This window comes from Malania oleifera, unplaced genomic scaffold (assembly GCF_029873635.1).
Source record: "Malania oleifera isolate guangnan ecotype guangnan unplaced genomic scaffold, ASM2987363v1 ctg388, whole genome shotgun sequence".
Taxonomy (NCBI): Eukaryota; Viridiplantae; Streptophyta; class Magnoliopsida; order Santalales; family Ximeniaceae; genus Malania; species Malania oleifera.
In genome coordinates this window covers 1579-19705 of record NW_026651924.1, presented here as the reverse complement: position 1 = coordinate 19705, position 18127 = coordinate 1579, and the positions used below count along the sequence as shown (strand labels likewise).

General features: G+C 35.5%; 1 protein-coding gene across 1 annotated transcript; it reads left to right on the top strand.

Annotated features, from left to right (window-relative positions):
• Nucleotides 1–1195: 1195 nt before the first annotated feature.
• Nucleotides 1196–17858, top strand: LOC131147172 (serine carboxypeptidase-like 29; the record flags this gene model as incomplete). Its single annotated transcript, XM_058096945.1, has 8 exons — nucleotides 1196–1870; nucleotides 2324–2431; nucleotides 3377–3472; nucleotides 3660–3752; nucleotides 12590–12675; nucleotides 12755–13018; nucleotides 14404–14537; nucleotides 17714–17858. Coding segments are annotated over exons 1-8 (1209 nt in total), but the record flags the coding sequence as incomplete, so codon positions are not given.
• Nucleotides 17859–18127: the final 269 nt, after the last annotated feature.

The following is an 18127-nucleotide window of genomic DNA, read 5'->3' as shown; positions in this document are numbered from 1 at the left end:
TTTAATGATTTTGAACATTTATTACAAAAACAAAATCCTACTTCTTATTTGCAAGATTCTTCCTCGGAAGATGATTCTGAGTTTGAATAATCCGTTGAATTTTTTTTGAAATTCATTAACAAATTCTTCTTCTGATTCAGATAATTCAGAATCACTACTAATTATTAAAACAAGCATTTGCCTTTTGAGCTTATCATTGCAATTTAGTTCTTTGATTTCTTGTTTAACCCTTCAATCTTTACTATAATGACATTTCTTTTCACATTTGAAACAGTTTACTTCGCTTTTGTTTTGGTACTTTGATTTATCTTTTGATGACTTAGAATAGTTTTTCTTTTTATGTCAATAAAATTTTTTTGTCATAGTTCTTGTAGTGTATTTTGGTGGACTTATATTTATAATGAGGTTTATTATAATATTTTTTTATACTTCTTCTTTGAGGGTGCTTGAATTTTCTCATACCCGTATTGAGTACAAAAATCTCCTAGTTCGCTTATATTCTTTTTAAATTGAACAATTCAAAAGACAATGACTACAAGTATTATTCAAGACCCAAGTAGAAATGTCAAAATTAATTTTCGATCTTTATTAACCAAAAGTAGAAGTCCAGGACAATCAAGTTTAAGACAATTTGAAGATTTAGGTAGAAAAAGTATCTCAAGTGTTTACATAGAACCAAATAAATTTTACAAACTTAAAGGAGTTAACTTTGAACAAATGAAATTTGGATTTTGGCAAATTCAAATTGCTGAAGAAAATAAGTACAAAACTACATTTACGGTACCATTTAGACATTACAAATGAAATGAAATGCCCCTTGGCCTTAAAAATGCACCCTTAGAGTTTCAAAACATTATGAATGAAATATTCAATTCTTATACAAAATTTACTATAATATACATTGACAATGTCCTTGTATACTTTGAGTCAATGGAATAACATTTCAAACATTTTAACATTTTCCTTGAAGTAATTAAAATGAATGGTACTACGTTGCAAATTTTATTCATAATATTAGAATAATACTCAAGACAAAAGCTTTTATGATAGTAGAAACAAATGCCTCTGATGTTGGATTTAGAGGTATTCTCAAACAACGATAAAGATCAAAAGAAACCCTAGTAAGATTTCATTCAAGAGTTTGGTCAGGTCCTTAAGTCAATAATTCAATAGTCAAAAAAGAAATTTTAAGAATTTAAATTCAATAGCAATCTGGGATAGAAATATCAGTTTTTCAATTAAATTATGATCACGACCTTATTGTAAGGTAGTGGAGCTCACGAGTAACTTCAGGTGTCGGCTTGCATCAAATGTCTCCAAACAGAGCGAACGATGCCTTCTTGCCAGGAAAAAGCTGCAAAACGGCCAAGGCACGCGCGGTGGCCTTCTGCGCTGTTGCGAGCAGGGCCCGCGAGGGTAGAGTGAGTGACAGCCTCCTGTGCGAAAATCGTGGCCACTGGTTGGGCTTAGTCTCCGAGGTCAACCCCTTCTCTTCTTACGTGCAAGCAGAACCAAATCCTCGCTGCTCATCCTCCTTCAGCTGCCTCTACCTCAAGCCCGACAACAAAAAATAATAATATCAAAAAAATGCCTGAGCTGAACTGGGCAATCTTTGTTCTTCTCGCATTCATCCTCCTACCAGTCAATCTTCGCGTGGGTCGGTGTACCAGCCGTTCTTCTCCAGACCCAGTTGTTCAACAGCAACTGGACAAGGTTCTTCACCTTCCGGGTCAAAATTTTGATGTCAGCTTCGACCACTACTCTGGGTATGTCACCGTCAATGAGCACTTCGGTAGGGCACTCTTCTACTGGTTCATTGAAGCTGCTGAAGGCCCCTCTTCTAAGCCACTTGTTCTTTGGCTCAATGGAGGTCATTCTTTTGCCTGTCCTACTTCTCATCTTATTTATCACTCTTGCTTTGCCTTTCGAGTTGTCTCGTGTATCATGGATTGTCATTATGGATGATTTTGCTTTTTGTTTCTAAATCGTGTAAGTAAGTGGACAGTAGCCTTTTTTTTTCAATGCTATGATGATCAGTCGTGCTTTTTTTTTTCCCCTTCAACTTTTTATTTTTAATGATATTTGATATAGAAAGAAAATACACTAAAAAATAAATTTCCTTCTTATTTTCTTTCTTCTCCTGAACAAATTTCTTGATGCGAATGGACCCTTTGAGTAATTAGGAGCATTCTGTTAATGGATCACATGTTTACTGAACTCTTTGTCATTTTGATTCTCTAAGTTTCGATGGATAGGTCATATGTTTTTTCGCAGTGGTTGGTATTACTAAGCAGTGTTTCTGACAGAAACGCTGTTTATGTAGGGCCTGGATGTTCATCCATTGCTTACGGGGAGGCAGAAGAAATAGGCCCTTTTCATATAAAGGAAGATGGGAAAACACTTTATTTGAACCCTTACTCTTGGAATCAAGGTATGAATCTCTTGCAAATCTGTAAATGGCGCATTTAAGGTCATGCAACTCAGATAGTAATGCCCATATTTTAATCAGTTTACCTACATATATTAGTGCATTTTAATCAATGCACAACATGATTGTATTCATATTCTGTTTATATTTTTTAAATGCATACGTTGATATTTTTAATCTTTTAGGTAGCAAATAGTTCGTGTTAACTCCACACTAGATTGATTAGTGCTCACTACAAATGTATGCTTGCCAAGCATGTGAATATATATTGTCTATTCTTCTATATTACTTGTAGAATGACCTCAATAGCTTAGTTATATTTTTGCCATTTAAATAGCTTATCCTTTGTACTATTGTAAACAAAATCTGAATTCCAAAGGGTTGCATGCTCCTGTTCTCCCCTTCAGAGTTCCAAATTAGCATACCTAACTACATCACATGTCTTTATTTAGTTGTATACCCAGGGACATTGTCTTTATTTAGTTGTATACCCAGGGACATTCTATTTCCTTATTTTAGTTACTGCATGACTTGATTTTATCCATTACTATTTATATTTAAATATATACATGGACATTATTAATCTTATGCACAAAAAATAATTCTTGGCATCTTGTTAAGCACTTATCTGGATTGTTTTAGTGGCCATAACAAATGTATGCTTGTCATGCATGTAACTATATAATTTTTTCTAACCTTTCTTTTATCTTGCATATTTAATTTCTTTGTAACTTGACTCAATATGCATACACCATTGTGACATTATCATTAAAAAGTAGCTTTTGCTGATTTGCTATCTGGATGCCTGAAACTTGAGTATTATTTTGCAGTTAAACAGATATTATGATGTTGCACTCTCCGAAGATTTATTTTTTTAGTTTTCTTTCTTAAATGTTAAAGTTTCAGAATATCCTTGTTAGGTTTTATATGGACTCATTTATGTTGCAGTTGCCAATATTCTATTTCTCGACTCGCCCGTTGGAGTTGGTTTTTCATATTCAAACACATCCTTTGATGTGCTGAATAATGGAGATAAAAGGACTGGTACTACTCTTATCCCCTTCTCATACTGTGTCTCATACACTTGATGCCTATTCACCTCGTGTGTCTCATACACTTGATGCCTATTCACCTCGTGTTGCTACCCCCTTGCGTCCTTGAATTGAAGTTTTCACTTACAAAAATAAATAAACAAATAATTAATTGAAATTTTACCATCCTTGTGGTGCAGCTGAAGACTCACTAGCATTTTTATTGAAGTGGCTTGAGCGTTTTCCCCAATACAAAGGAAGAGACTTCTATATCACTGGAGAGAGTTATGCAGGTAGTGGGAACACATTTATTTGTTGAGCTAGTGCACAAAGAAACCTCTTCTGCCCTTGCCAATAAATTTACAGAATAACTGTGCGGAGAACCAGAATCAAGGAATATATACCTCTTTGGGCTTGTTAGGTTTCTGCTTGATCTAGAAACTTAAGCCATTAGGTTTTGGGCCCACAATGTATTCCAAGCCTTAATATGTGCAGTGCAATTGCTTATGGAGGTGAAAATAAACAATGAATGGCATGCACTTTAAGGAATATTATAATTTTAGGTTGCGACCAACACAAGATTTAACATACCTTATGATATTTGAGGAAATTAGGGTTAATTTATTGTTGATTCAAAATTAGGCTCTGCTAAAGCTTCATATACATTGTTGGCCCACAACCTAACAGCTTAAGCTTTTAGGTAAAGTGGTGGTAACCTAGCATGGTATGAATGTTGGTCACTAGGAGGCCCTGGGTTCTAGTCTTATTGCCCACATTTATTTTGTGGTGTTTAAAAACGATTATATTCCTTGTAATGGGTGTTATGTATCATTTGTTTCTCTCTCCATGTGCTATTTGGCTGCACATGCGAGGGAGTCTTAAGGCTTGATATACATTGTTGGTCCACAACATATAAGCTTATGCTTTTAGGTAAAGTGGTAATCTAACTGGATGCAAAAAAATTTTGTTGTCTCGTGATCTTTCGTTACTAGCTTTAATATATTGCAACTAACATTATTTTAAGTCTTTAAAGATTTAGAATAGATTAAATATACTAATTGGTATGGTTGTGATAAAAGGAATGAAACAAAAGATAACATTAGTAGGACACCTCAACAAAAGTAGGGGACGTTAACAAAGTTGGCTTCATCACAGTATAATTGTCTGAGTTTTTGAAGGTCATAATCCCAAATGAAATGGGCTCTCCTTTTCTTATATATATATTTTTTAAAAAAGGTTTCCTTCTTATGAGTCTTTAACCGGCACTCGGTTGATAAGAACTCAAGGGATTGAGGCTTCCTGAATTTCAAATTGCTGGCTGTAAAACTGATCATGATCTCTAAGGGTATGATATAAGGAGATAGAGTAGTTGGGGTAAGTGAAGGGAGATTTTGTTGTTTTGCTAAATAACTGCTTGCAGAACATAGTATTAGAAGAGAAAATAGAATGAGGAAAAAGAAGGTTTCTTGTGATTGGAGAACCTTCGATATGATTAGATCCCCTACTGTATTTATAATATATCTCTTATGCATAAAAGGATGATAATGCCCCTTACCGCATGCTAACACTGCTACAATCCCCCTTGAGCTGGATCATATATATATCGTATGCTCCTAGCTTGTTATAAATGAACATAAGGTGTCCCCTAATGACTTATGAAATAAAACAGCTATTGATACTCAAGCTTCACATGAGTGGTCTTGATAAGCTTTTGCAAAAGCTTTTTTAGAATAAACAATCAACTTCTGGTGCTTAGGCCTGGTTATGGGATAATGGGATCCCCACTTAGCAAGTCCTTTATAGGCAAAGATATAATATAAGGTTTTTATGATTATCTAGGGTTTTTATGATAGTTGGTATTTTACAATTATGTCCCTGTATACGTTTTGGGGATTTGATATTGTTTCCTTAGGGATTCTTTCCTTTAGGATTTGGTATTATTTCCTAGAGGTTTTGTCCTTATTTTCATTAGTAGAAAGCCTATATAAAGGCTGCATGTGTAACCCTGAGTGGCAGATCTTAATATTGAGAACTAAGCCCTAAGTTGAGTCCTCCTATGATTTTCACTTTCTCTTTATTTTTCCCATTTATTGTCTGTTTCCTTTTGGTATAAAATACTTATAGCTGTAGCATCTTAGATATCTCAAAATAGGAATAACATCCTAGTTCAAGAAGAATCCAGAAACTGACTAAAAACAGTAGTTGCGAAAGATTATCTAGCTTTGTGATTGTAAGATAATTAAACTCTTTCCAGCTAGTCTTTGGTATTGTCCTAGTTTAGCTAATAGTTCACCTCCATCTGATATTAATTTACAGTTTGGACATTAACTTACAATTAGCATCCATGGAAGCACAATGGGTTTGGATCCCAAGAAAACTATCTCATCCAACAAATTAAGAAGATATTTTCTTTGTGACAGAGTCTCAAAACAACTCCTAAATGAGAGCCAGCTACCTCAATTTGCAATAAGTATTTCACTGCTCCCAAATCATTTGTTTCAAACTTTGCCTACGAGAATTGCTTTAGATTCTTTATGCCTTGATAATGATTGACTGTCATTCCTATATCATTGACGTAAACATTCAGTAAATTGTTAGAGGAAATTGTTCATGATTCTATAAATTGGTGGAAGAGGATTCATGTAGGTGACCCCACCTTGGGGGACTTAGCTTGGCTTCTTGTTGTCGTTGTCGTATCAATATCACAACTGAGTTGAGAACAGTCTTAACACAAAACCAGTTACAACCTCACTGAATCTCCCGCATCGTGCTCAAGGAGATTGTTTTTAAGTCATATAGGGTGTGTTTGTTTTATAAACTAATGATGGCTGGGCTTAGCTATGCTTTCTATAGCCTATGTTTAGTCCAACCAAAGTATGGGATTGGATAGACTGAGGAAGAGGTCCCTAGTAGATGCATGAGCTTGCTAATACCCAAACCCGTGAACTCAAGTTAAGATTTTATAAATGTGTAAAATTACTGCTATGCTCTAAATTGTGAGATTGACCAACACTAACTCTGCATGTGCACAAATTTGAATTATTATTAACTATATTATGCTTGCATTCTTTTAGGAGGTTAAAATTTGAAGTGTGTGTTGGGATTGGCCATAGAGACACATCGTAGGGTCACTATCAATCTCGGTCTTGGGATGCTTTAGAGAGTCTTGGCTTGGTGTGCGAACTAGGTTTCGCTAAAGGGAGTCTTGACCCCTTAGCCTTTTGTGAAGTTGCTCAAGCCATTTGTCATTTTTGTGACGCATGATTCCTCATATTTTCTCTCACCTTAACTATGCATTATGATTTGGTGATGGGGTTCGAAGGGAGTAAATATAGCAAAATTTGAAGATAAAATGATCAAAGAGGGCAATTGGACTAGAGGGGGCAAAGTAGATACAAACACTTTATGGATTAGAATGGCTAACTCTATTTAAAAAACGTTAGGAAAGAGATCTAAGGTGAGTCCAAAAAGGAAGAGTCTCAGCCAAGAAAGAAAGTTGTGGTGGGATTAAGATGTCTAAAAAGTAGTGAAGACAAAAAGAATTTGGCATAACACATGGCCAAATTGTGGAAATATAGAAAACTCTGAAAAGTATAAAGAGACAAGAAAGGGCTAAACATAGAGCTTATAATAATTTATATCCTAAACTAGATCTAAAAGAAAGGGAAAGAAGCATATATAAACTAGCTAGAGCTAGAGAAAGAAAGTGCAAATATTTAGGGAATATAAAATGCATAAAGGATGAAAATGATAATGTTGCAGTGGAAGAAAAAGACGAAAGCTGTTTCATGAAAACCAACTGAAAGCTTAAACCTAGAAGTGACAGAAAAGACAAAAAAAACTGTGATTTATTCGCAATATTAGAGTCATTGAAGTTAAGATGACTTTAAAATGATGAAAAGTGGGGAATCTATAACGTCCCAATTGTAGTTTGGAGATGTTTAGGAGCTAAATGAAGGATATGGTTATCTAATTTGTTCTACACTATTATAAAATCTAAGGAGATGCTAGAGGAATGGAGCAAAAGTATGTTAGTACCTATTTACAAAAACAAAAGCGATATTATAAATTGTAATATCGTGGAATTAAACTTAATGAGGGTCTTAGAGAATTAGCTTGGTTTTAAGTTTGGGAGGTCGACAAGGGAAGCTATTTACCTACTAAGAAGATTAATGGAAAAGTTTAGAGGAAAGAAGAGGTACTTGCATATGGTCTTTATTGACTAGAGTACCTAGGGAAGTCCTATAGTGAGTTTTAGAAAAGAAGGGAGCATGCAGATGATATACTTATGTCACTTAGGATATGTATGATAGAGTAATGACTAGTGTGATGATTGTATGAGTAGAGTTTAGAGAATTCCCAAGTGTGAAGAATCCCCTAGCATTGCCACCTACATGACTTAGATGATATTGTATTTTAAACCTCCTATGAAGATGCGTTTGGTGCTCTCTAGGAGAATACTAAAATACTATATCAAGCAGTACTTACTAGTCAAATGATTCCCACATGCACATCAGTTTCACAACCTTAAGGAACTACATTGAACCCTCATGTGTATTTACCTAAAAGCATGAACAATGACACTATTGCTCCTCGTATTTATAGGGGGCATGGTAATAACATGCCGCCAACCCAAAAATATCCTTCTACGTTGAAGCCTATGGTGGTTTCTTAGGCACCACCTTTCAGTACCTCATGCATCCACTACACCTCAACTAGAAGGGGGACAGTCCCCAGTATACCTCCCGCATCCACTACACCTTAACCACAAGTTCAACATGGGGGATCCACTTCATGTGCTCCTCTAGATTTACTTCTTCTCCCTTAACAACCATCATGTCCAATTCTACCCCCTGCATCACTGAGGAGCCTTTGGATAAGATTTTGAAGAGGATTTGGACAATATTTTGAAGGGAGTAAGGGGAAGTCTAGGGTTTGTTTAGTCGTGGAAAACAATTTTCATTTTCCATTTTGTAATTGTCCAAAGAAAAATAAAAACTTTACCATGTTTTAAGTTTCCAGGATTTGCATTTGAAAGGTACAAAATAAAGAGTTTTCGTTGTGCAAAAGAAATTTTCATTTTTTATTTCTAGATTTCAAAATAGTTACGAAAAAGAAAACTTGTTTTTCAATTTCTAAAAATTGTACAAGGTTGTGTTTAGGAACATGGATTTTGGGGGTTTGGATTTGGATTTGTGTCATTTTGGAAGAAAATCAATGCAATTTTATACTGTATTTTATCTAAATCCACACAAAACCAAATCCAATATTTGAATTCCATGCTCCCAAATGTAAAGTAAGAAATCACAAATCTAGAAAACAATAAAAAGATGTTTTCCAACTTTCCTATATAAATTCATAAGGTGGATTTTTTTTAATTGTTTGAAAAATTTGAAATGAAAAAAAAAAAAAAAACTATTTCCATATGTGAATAGTGGCATAACTTTTCATTGCTTTCATTTTCTTTATACAACTGTTGTAAAAATGAAGAATTAGTGGACTTTTTTTGTAATTCTTTGGAAACTAAAAATGGAAAAAAGAAAATTGTTTTCCATAACTAAACAGCCCCCTATTATGCCTAGGATGAACTTTATTCTTTCTTATACCGATCGAAATTTTCTTCAAGCCTTATCCCAAGGACTCTGCTAGTCCTAAATTTAAGCTTTTCAACTACTAGTCTAGTAACACCAAGGCGCATCGAATGTCTTGCGTATACCTTAGAAAACTTGGAAAGGAATCCAAATCATTTCCACCTATGAATTCTCATTTTCCAATAAAAATCTCATTTTAGAATAATTTTTTTTTCCCAAAACCAGCAACTCTTCAAAATGCACTAGATCAGATTTTGTCTTGTGTCATCTCTGGGATGGGTTCCAGATGTACAAGTGAGACCCAAAATAATTTTGTTCTTCCTTTTCGCAACAATGCTTTGTTGTGGGCTATGTGCACAGGATGAAGGGTGGAGGGTGCTTGAGTTGGTCATGTTGGCAGTGAATTGGGTACTAAAATATGATTTTGCATTGTCATATGAAGAAAGTAAACAGGTACGTTAATCTGGGTTTTAATCTCAAAGAAAAGTGCACAGAATATATTGAACAACTTAGGTTGATCTTCAACTTCTTGAAGGAATCTGAAGAGGTATAACAGTAGTGAAAGAAGCCATGGGAGGTGGCAATGAATTAATGGAGACCTCTAACTTCAGGTTCTCTGCAAATCGTCTCCCTCATCTTTAGGTCTTGAAGAGTATTAGAATCAGGGAAAAGGATAATGAACAATTCAAGGATTTTGTGAGTTTGATAACAGACATAAGGTCAAAAGGGAGGTTAGGAATACTTGAAATAGAGGATAGGCAGACAAAAAAAGCAAGTTTCATTGTCTCTATGCCATGAAAACAGCTGTTTAGTAGCAAAGATAACACTATTAGAATTATAGACAATAGAGGAGAAACAGAAGAAGTAGGTCTATTGTCCCCATGGCACGAAGTGTAGTTGATCTGTTAGCAGGGGTGAACTAGGCAATGCTTTGGACTACTTGGTTTTGGAAAAGAATCCAAGCATGCCTGTCATATAAATCAATGGCATCAGAATCTATAATCCAAGGTCCAGAAGAAGAGTTAAGGTACACAAGCTGTTGGCTTCCCTAACTGAGTATGGCATGCAACAGAAAGAGATGCCTATTGAAGGACCTAGAAACTTGAAATATTCATCTTCTGAGATAGACACAGTTCTCTGTATCCAACTAATTACTGAAAAGGCAACACTAGCCACATGGGGGAGGGGTGAGGGATGGGGGAGGGGCATTGTTTACCAGCCGATCTCTTTGGACCTCAAGAGTGTGGTGTATTCGAAAATTAGTGCACTTTTGTGATGTCCTCTACCATGCTTGTCTCCGTCACTACAGTGTCTTGGACCTGCCCAAGAACCTCTGCTACCACTAGACTGAGTACATGTACCAGTCTGATAAGGTGGGCTACTTTGTGCTAGAATTAGGAGTGCAGTAAAAAGCGTTGTCAAGTGGCATGAAGTAATGAAGTATGCAGGAATAAACATCATCAAAAGATGGTAATTCTGCACTACCTAGAATCTGTGATCAAATTGATTCAAATTCAGGCTTTAGACTGGCTGAAACTCAAAGAACTGTCATTAGCTTTCTTTGTTTCTACGTGTTCATGATGCTCAACTTCTCATGAATGTGCTTTATCTTTGTTAAATACCTAAGAACTCTTTTATCCCCTTGTGAAAATACTCCAAGGAGAGATCATTCAGGTGAGTGATTACTAGAATGCAAGAGAGTGACATAATCTCTGATCTACTTACAAGCATCAAGGCACATATATTCTGGTAATTTGAAGGTTCCATGGAATTGCATAGCAACATGACAATTAATGCATGCTCGTGAATTCATGTATCCATTCTTGTTACGATAAAAGTAGATTTCAACAATGAAAACCAATGGCACGACACCAATAACCAAGTATGCCCAACAAATATTCATTAGGGCAGAGACTTACTGCTTATGTCCAAATCTAGGTTCAGTGAAGATGAACTTGGACAAGTAAAAACTAATGAATCCTGATCGGAAGACATGATAATATGATAATTGACCTAATGACATGATTAATGAAATTAATTGAAGCATATTAGTGTAAAACAAGAATGGAGCCTCACCTGCAGTCCATGGTGTTAAGAGATGTTGGCCAGATTGGCATGCAAATTTCTTGCTAGTGACGATCTTTTGATGGATGAAAGAATTTGCAAATCAAGAATTGAATACATATTTTTTAAATTTTTTAATATTTATACTTAATATTTGTACATATTAATATATATACATGTATTTAGTGCATAATACACTGAATTTTTGAATTGTTTGAGATTTCATTTATTTAATCTATTAGGAATTTTTATTACCTGTTTGGATATGGATGTATAACTGAAACTGATAGATATATGTTATATACGTTAAATTTTTAAGTTATAGATAAGATTTGTATTTTGTAACGAATCTTTATTTTGTGTTGCTTTTTATCTGATAAAAAAATTTAGCAATTCGTGAGTGAATATTTACTCTTTCAATATCTATTTCAGATGTAGGGTTAGCTCATAACCTCTCAGAATAAATGAATTAGTTCTGGTTCGTTCCACCATCCCACCCAATGAATTATTAGGATTTGTTTTCCGTGGAATTTTTTGTATTCACAGGTTCTTTTGTTCATATTGCCTCTTGATTAATGGTTAGGTCTGAATTCCGGATTCCACAACTGGGCTCCTAATGAAATTTGTTTTTTTTATCTTGAGTCAATCTTCTCAGTATTTATTGGCTCGAAGCTCTTGATTTTTTGGTAAATCAGCGAGTTCTGAGGAGGCCTAGGTGTTGATTTTTCATAAAACTGGTTGGAGAGGCTCAAACCCTAGTTGCAATGTTTTGAGCAATTTTCCAGCAATTCTGGCAAAGATTCTGGCAAATTCAGGCTTGGGGTTCACTGTTCAAACATAGGAAAATCATGTGGGAAGGAGCTTTATGGTTTGACTTGGCATTGGCTTGGTGTCGATGCCCCTTGGGTTTTGGGTCTTGGGTCAATGCTTTGATACCAGGTTAAAGAGAAGAGAATAGAAAAGAAAGATTTCTAGTAGCTGGAGAATCTACTAAAAGATTAGCTCAGCCTGAACCTCCGGCCTGAGTGTGTATAAGCCGTGACCGCATTCAGATTTACTTTGGGTGGCGCATCGGGGGGTACAAAGTTTTCGTTGGTGGCTGGAGTTCCCACGTCATAAAATATATATATATATATATATTCTATAAATGCCTTAAGATCATTTGAATTTCTTCGCCCATTTCTTGCCTCTAAATCTTTGAATTGCAGTCTTGGTAGATATAGGATGGGAAATTACCTATATCTAACTAACAAAGATACTTCCACAACAGGTGCAACCCCCCCCCCCCCTCCCCACAGTTTTTCTTTTTTGCCTATTTAGGACTCGTGTTTTCAACTAGGGGTTGCGCTTGCTGACAGGTAGAAAAGCTACCAAAGTAGTAATTCAACAAATATGGCTGTTAGTTATTTATTTTCTGGCAAAATATATTGTGTTTGATGGCAGAGGTTTAGTCTGATTTATGGAGTCTGTCTCAGGTCATTATGTTCCTCAACTGAGCCAAGCAATTGTAAGATACAATTTGGTATCTGGGTATAAACCAATCAATCTGAAGGGTTACATGGTATGAATTTTTCTGATAGTGTTTGTGGTGCGGGATATTTGTACATTATTGCGACAAATTTAAAAACTGTGTATTGCAGGTGGGAAATGCTCTTACGGATGACTACTATGATCACTTAGGGCTTTTCCAGTTTATGTGGTCAGCTGGTTTGATTTCAGATCAAACATACAAGCTGCTGAATGTACTGTGTGATTCTCAGTCATTTATACGCCCCTCAAAATCATGTGATAAGATTTTGGACGTCGCTAATGAAGAACTCGGTGGCATCGATCCATATAGCATCTTCACTCCTTCCTGCACTGCCAATGTTAGTTCATCAAGTCAACTGCTGAAAAGATGGCTTGTGAGTGTCACATCCCCTAAAAAATCTACTTAGTGATGTTTTATCTCCTAAGTTATTTATGTTATGACTTTCTTTTTCCAGTATATCTTGATATAGAATATATCTGAAGTATCCCCAAGGTTCCAAATTAAGTTTCTGAAAGTTGCTTTTGAGGTGATATATCAATTTTTTTAATTAAAATTTTTGGCAGCAGAGTTTTCTGGCATCTTTAACCCTACAACAAAAACAACAAACCAAGTCTAAGTTCCACTAGTTGGGGTTGGCTACATGAATCTTTTTCCCCCAATTTACATGATCATGGGCAATTTCCTCTGACAAATTCAGTGCTATTAAACCCTTATTTGCATAATTGGTAAGGATTCATATCATAGAGATGTGACAAGTTTTATGCGGGCTGTTCCTTTACCCGGGCTTGGGACTGACTCTGAAAAAAAATTAGGACATATAGTGTATCTTTAAGCCTAATATCTTTTAGTGGTTGCTAGTTCGCTGATACGTACAAGGATGACTCTTGGTCCACAGCAATCCTTCTGGAAATGAACATTTTCTAAATTTCCTATAGGACCTACTTTTTGTTTAGAGTATCTTTGAAAACCAGGTGATTTAAATTGATTTTTTACTGGAAATTTTTTGAACTTTACGCCTTGTCGTGTGATTCTTCACACTTTTGTTATAATTTAGCTTAGTGAATGGGCTATTCTGGAAGAATCAACTTAAATGTTAGCTTCTGATATTAGCTATTGGAATTTCGATTGGACTGTAATTATGTAGCTCTCTGCTGAATGGCCATCCATCACAGTGGTGACAATTGACAAACCATCAAAGAATATTGAAAATTTTCAAAAGGGTTAAACTCTTAAGCCTTGCAATAAATTTCTCTAGATTTTTCATTCCAGGCTTAATGTGTAAATTTGACTTTCAAATAGAATGCTAGAAAAAAGTAATCTTGGTCTGCAATGCATTTTATGGCTAAAATAATGTGTGGCAATGAAGGATGATTTGAATTGGGAGATGCTGTCTTGGTAGTTGTTTTTGTGCCACCTGCTCCAAATTGAAAAGAAATTATTTTGCCCTTAATTCGCGATACTGTTACAAAGTTATTTATTCACTTTTAGGACATTTTACCCTGTTATCCTTTACTGTGTTGACTGAACCACATTGTCTTCTTTTGGAACTGTCAACTGCCACATGTTTCTGGTTTTCTTCTATCTATGAAATTGAGTTTCCTAAACTTCCATTAAAATAATGAATAACTATCTTTTAAAGTTACAAAAAGTTAATTGAACTTAAAGTTTTGGAATGTTTCTCCAGAACAAGGTTTTTTCTGGCTGTAAGTTTTGAAATATTTGTTGATGAACTCTGATGAAATGTATCGACTTTGATAGATGGTTCGTCATGTTAGTGAGAATTATGATCCCTGCACTGTAAGGCATTCTGTTGTATATTTCAATCAACCCGAGGTTCAAGAGGCACTTCATGTTAATTTGGAACTTGCGCCATCTAAATGGGCAACCTGCAGGTATAGCTACGTACCTTTTTTTTTTTTTTGGGTAAATAACAAATGGTTCCATTGTTTACTGAAAATGTTTTGAACTGCATGAAAGCAAATGGAAGTCCTTCGCCTACTTTCTTGTTAGCACTTAAGAAAAAAAGATGTAAACTTGCAAATGGGTAGGTTGACAAACAACAAAAAAAAAACCAAGCCTTAAGTTCCACTAGGTGGGGTCGGCTACATGAATCATTTTCTGCCAATTTATGCAGTCATGGACAATTTCTTTCAACAAATTCAAGGCCATTAAATCCTTACTCATTATCTCATTTCAAGTTATTTTAAGTCTACCCCTACCTCTTCATAGTAACTAATTCACTTTTTTTCATTGGTGCACTATGTGACCTACGTTGCAAGTGCCCAAACCATTTGAGTTGTCCCTTCCTTTTCTTATTTTGTACATGAGCTACGCCTAACTTGCCGCGAATATATTCATTTCTTAACCTATCTTTTAACGTTATACCACCCATCCATCTAAGCATTCTCATTTCGGCAACTTTTACTTTGAAAGATATGTTGTTTCTTAGTCGCCCAACATCTTGATGCATATAGCATAGCTGGTTTTACAGTCATCGCCCTATAAAACTTCCCTATTAATTTTAAGGGTATTTTATGATCACAAAGCACACTCGAAGCACTTCTCCATTTTACCCAACTCGCTTTAACTCTATATATTACATTTTCTTCAATTTCTCCTTCAGCTTGCATAATAGATCCAAGGTATCAAAATCAAATAGTGCTATTGATTTCTTAATCATCAAGTTTAATGGTCTCCAATATTCCTCCTACTATTATTGAAATTATATTTCATATATTCTGTGTTTTTTCTACTTATCCTAAAGCCTCTAGATTCTAAAGCATCTCTCCATAATTCTAACTTAGATTCTACTCTACTCCTAGTTTCATCAATCAAGACAATATCATCTGCAAACAACATACACCATGGAACCTCTCGGGTTCCAAATTTTTTAAGGGCTTAAATGTAATTGACTTTTAATTAAACAATTTTGAAAATACCCTGAGTGTCCCCAACGGTCATAATTTCTATAAAATCTATAAATACCCCCTCATTTGCTTTGATTAGCAACTTTGATTAACTCCTAAATCCTTTCAAATTATTTTGTTAATCAAAGTTCCCCCAAACGCATTTTTATTGCATAAATCATTTATGGGGTAAATCTTATACTCTCCTAACACTCTTTGTTGCTTTTTGAAAATCTTTTGAAAGAGAGTATTTATTTTGTTTGGGCTTTTATTTTGATTGTGTTTATTGCAAAAACATTTTCTAGACATAAATCCTACTTCTCCAAGCATCTAATATTGCAAATCCTTCTTGGAGAAATTTTTTATGACACTTTGATCTTTGAGGTTATTAATGCATATTTTTCACATGAAAGATCATTGTTTGCAAAATGTCTTTGAATGCACACCCTAGGTTTTCCTATGTCCTTTATTGAAAAATATTTATGTGTAAGAAAATCTTATTAGGGTTTAAATTTATTTACACCCTTTCTCTATTGAGCATTATTGCATATCATATGAGAGTGCATATTTTATGAACTTAAACGTTGTACATCTCTGCTTGTATTTAGAAGCATTTTAATATGTACAAAAATGTCTTCCATGTACCGGTTGGGTTCAACCCGGAATTGAATTGGGGAGTCTCAGCCCCATAAGTGAGATCGGTTGGGTTCAGCCCATAATTGAACTGGGGAGTCTCAGCCCCGTAAGTGAGACCGGTTCGGTTCAGCCCGGAAATTGAACTGGGGTTTTTCTCGCCCCATAAGGAGAGGATGTAAACGACTTCTGCTCTACCCGTTTAAGTAAGCAGATTTAGTTGAATCCTTGGGGGGTATGCCCAAGATGGGGACGTAGGCTGGTTTGGCCGAACCTCGATAACAAATCTGTGTGTCTCTCTCTATCTTATTTAAATTCCTGCACTTTAATTTCAGCATGTGTATGAATGTTTATTTGATGTCATAATTATTTGCACACACACATTTGATTTAAATAAGATATACTGCACATGTGTATGTCTTCATGTATCGTTTTATTATTTTACATACACGCTTTCAATATTGAATGAGATATGAATTATGGTGAATTGGCGAAACGTTTAAATTAGCCGAAAAGTTTTAAAACCCAATTCATCCCCTCTCTTGGGATCACACTAATTCCAATATGGCATTTTCTTTGTTTTTATAATTGTGTTTAATAAATTAGTTAACCATATAATTCCATTATCAACTAAGCATTTCCAAACTTCAATTGGGTTGTTATCCGGTCCTATAGCTTTTTCATTTTTCACTTTTTTAGTACAAACATAAATTTTGTTAACTCTAATCTTACCAATAAATCTCATATTTTTTTTCTTTTCCTCGTTTGTCAATTCTAAGTTTAAGCCTTCTACTTGGTTTTCATTAAATAGCTTGCTAAAGTAACTTCACCATCTTTCTTTTATGTCTTTAAGATAATTTCATTGACCCTCCTTGAAGAGCAATAATAGAAGTTTCAGCTTGCCTTAGGTATTTCCACGTGCCCTCTTTCTCCCCCTTCCGCTCCCCTCTCCTCTCCCCCCATCCCCCTTATTTGAAGTGACAAACAAGGTTCAACTTTCATTTCGTCTGCCCCTTCCGATTTCTAGCAAGTGTCTCCAAGCCTCAATCAAGTTCTGATTAGAGGCAAACAGCCCACAAAAAATTCAGCTATTAATTTTATCATTGATCCATCCATTGTTAAAATGATGATTGGGAATGATCTATTTTCTCAAAAGCTTGTTATTGATCATCAGAATCTTGTCAATAGTTGCTGGCAGTGTGACAGTGCAAAGAAAGATACCTTAGATTTGTATTGTTGCAAGCAATATGTTTCTCTCTGCTAATGAGGAAATAGAGAGAAAGAAAGGAGAGAGGAAGGCAAACAAAACCGTAGGACTGTTAGTAGCAACAAAGGGACATATAAGAGCAGGGAATTGAAAAGATTAAAATTTTCTGTTAACTATGATAGGAATGGGTGTTTTTAAGACCTGAGATAGCTGGCTGCAGCAAGGGGATAGGAAAGGGAGTTTTTCAGACTCTGAGGTAGCTGGCTGCAGCAGGGGTATTTGCTGAACTTATGACTTTAACACTTATCTTTTGGGATGTTAGGGGTCTCAATGATAAAGCTAAAAGGTGTGTTGTGGAGTGTTTCTCAAATGAATGGAAAGAGGATGTGATCTGTCTGCAGGAAACAAAGCTGGGTAGTCCTGTTAAGAGTCTCATTAGTCATTACCAGTATCTGGGGGCAGAAACAGTAACTGCTGGGTTTATCTAGGGGATGTGGGCATTGCTGGGGGAATCTTACTAATGTGGAAGGAAAACATAGTTGAACTGGTTGAGCCTACAATCGGAGCCTTCCCAGTGTCTTGTCTCTCCAGGGTGTTGGATTGCAATTTCTCTTGGCTTTATATGGGCGTGTATGGACCAGGTGAAGGTCCGTCCGGATGTTTACTGTGGGATGAACTGTATGAGGCTATAACAAATGGGATGGTCCTTGGGCTACTGGAGTGCATTTCAACATGG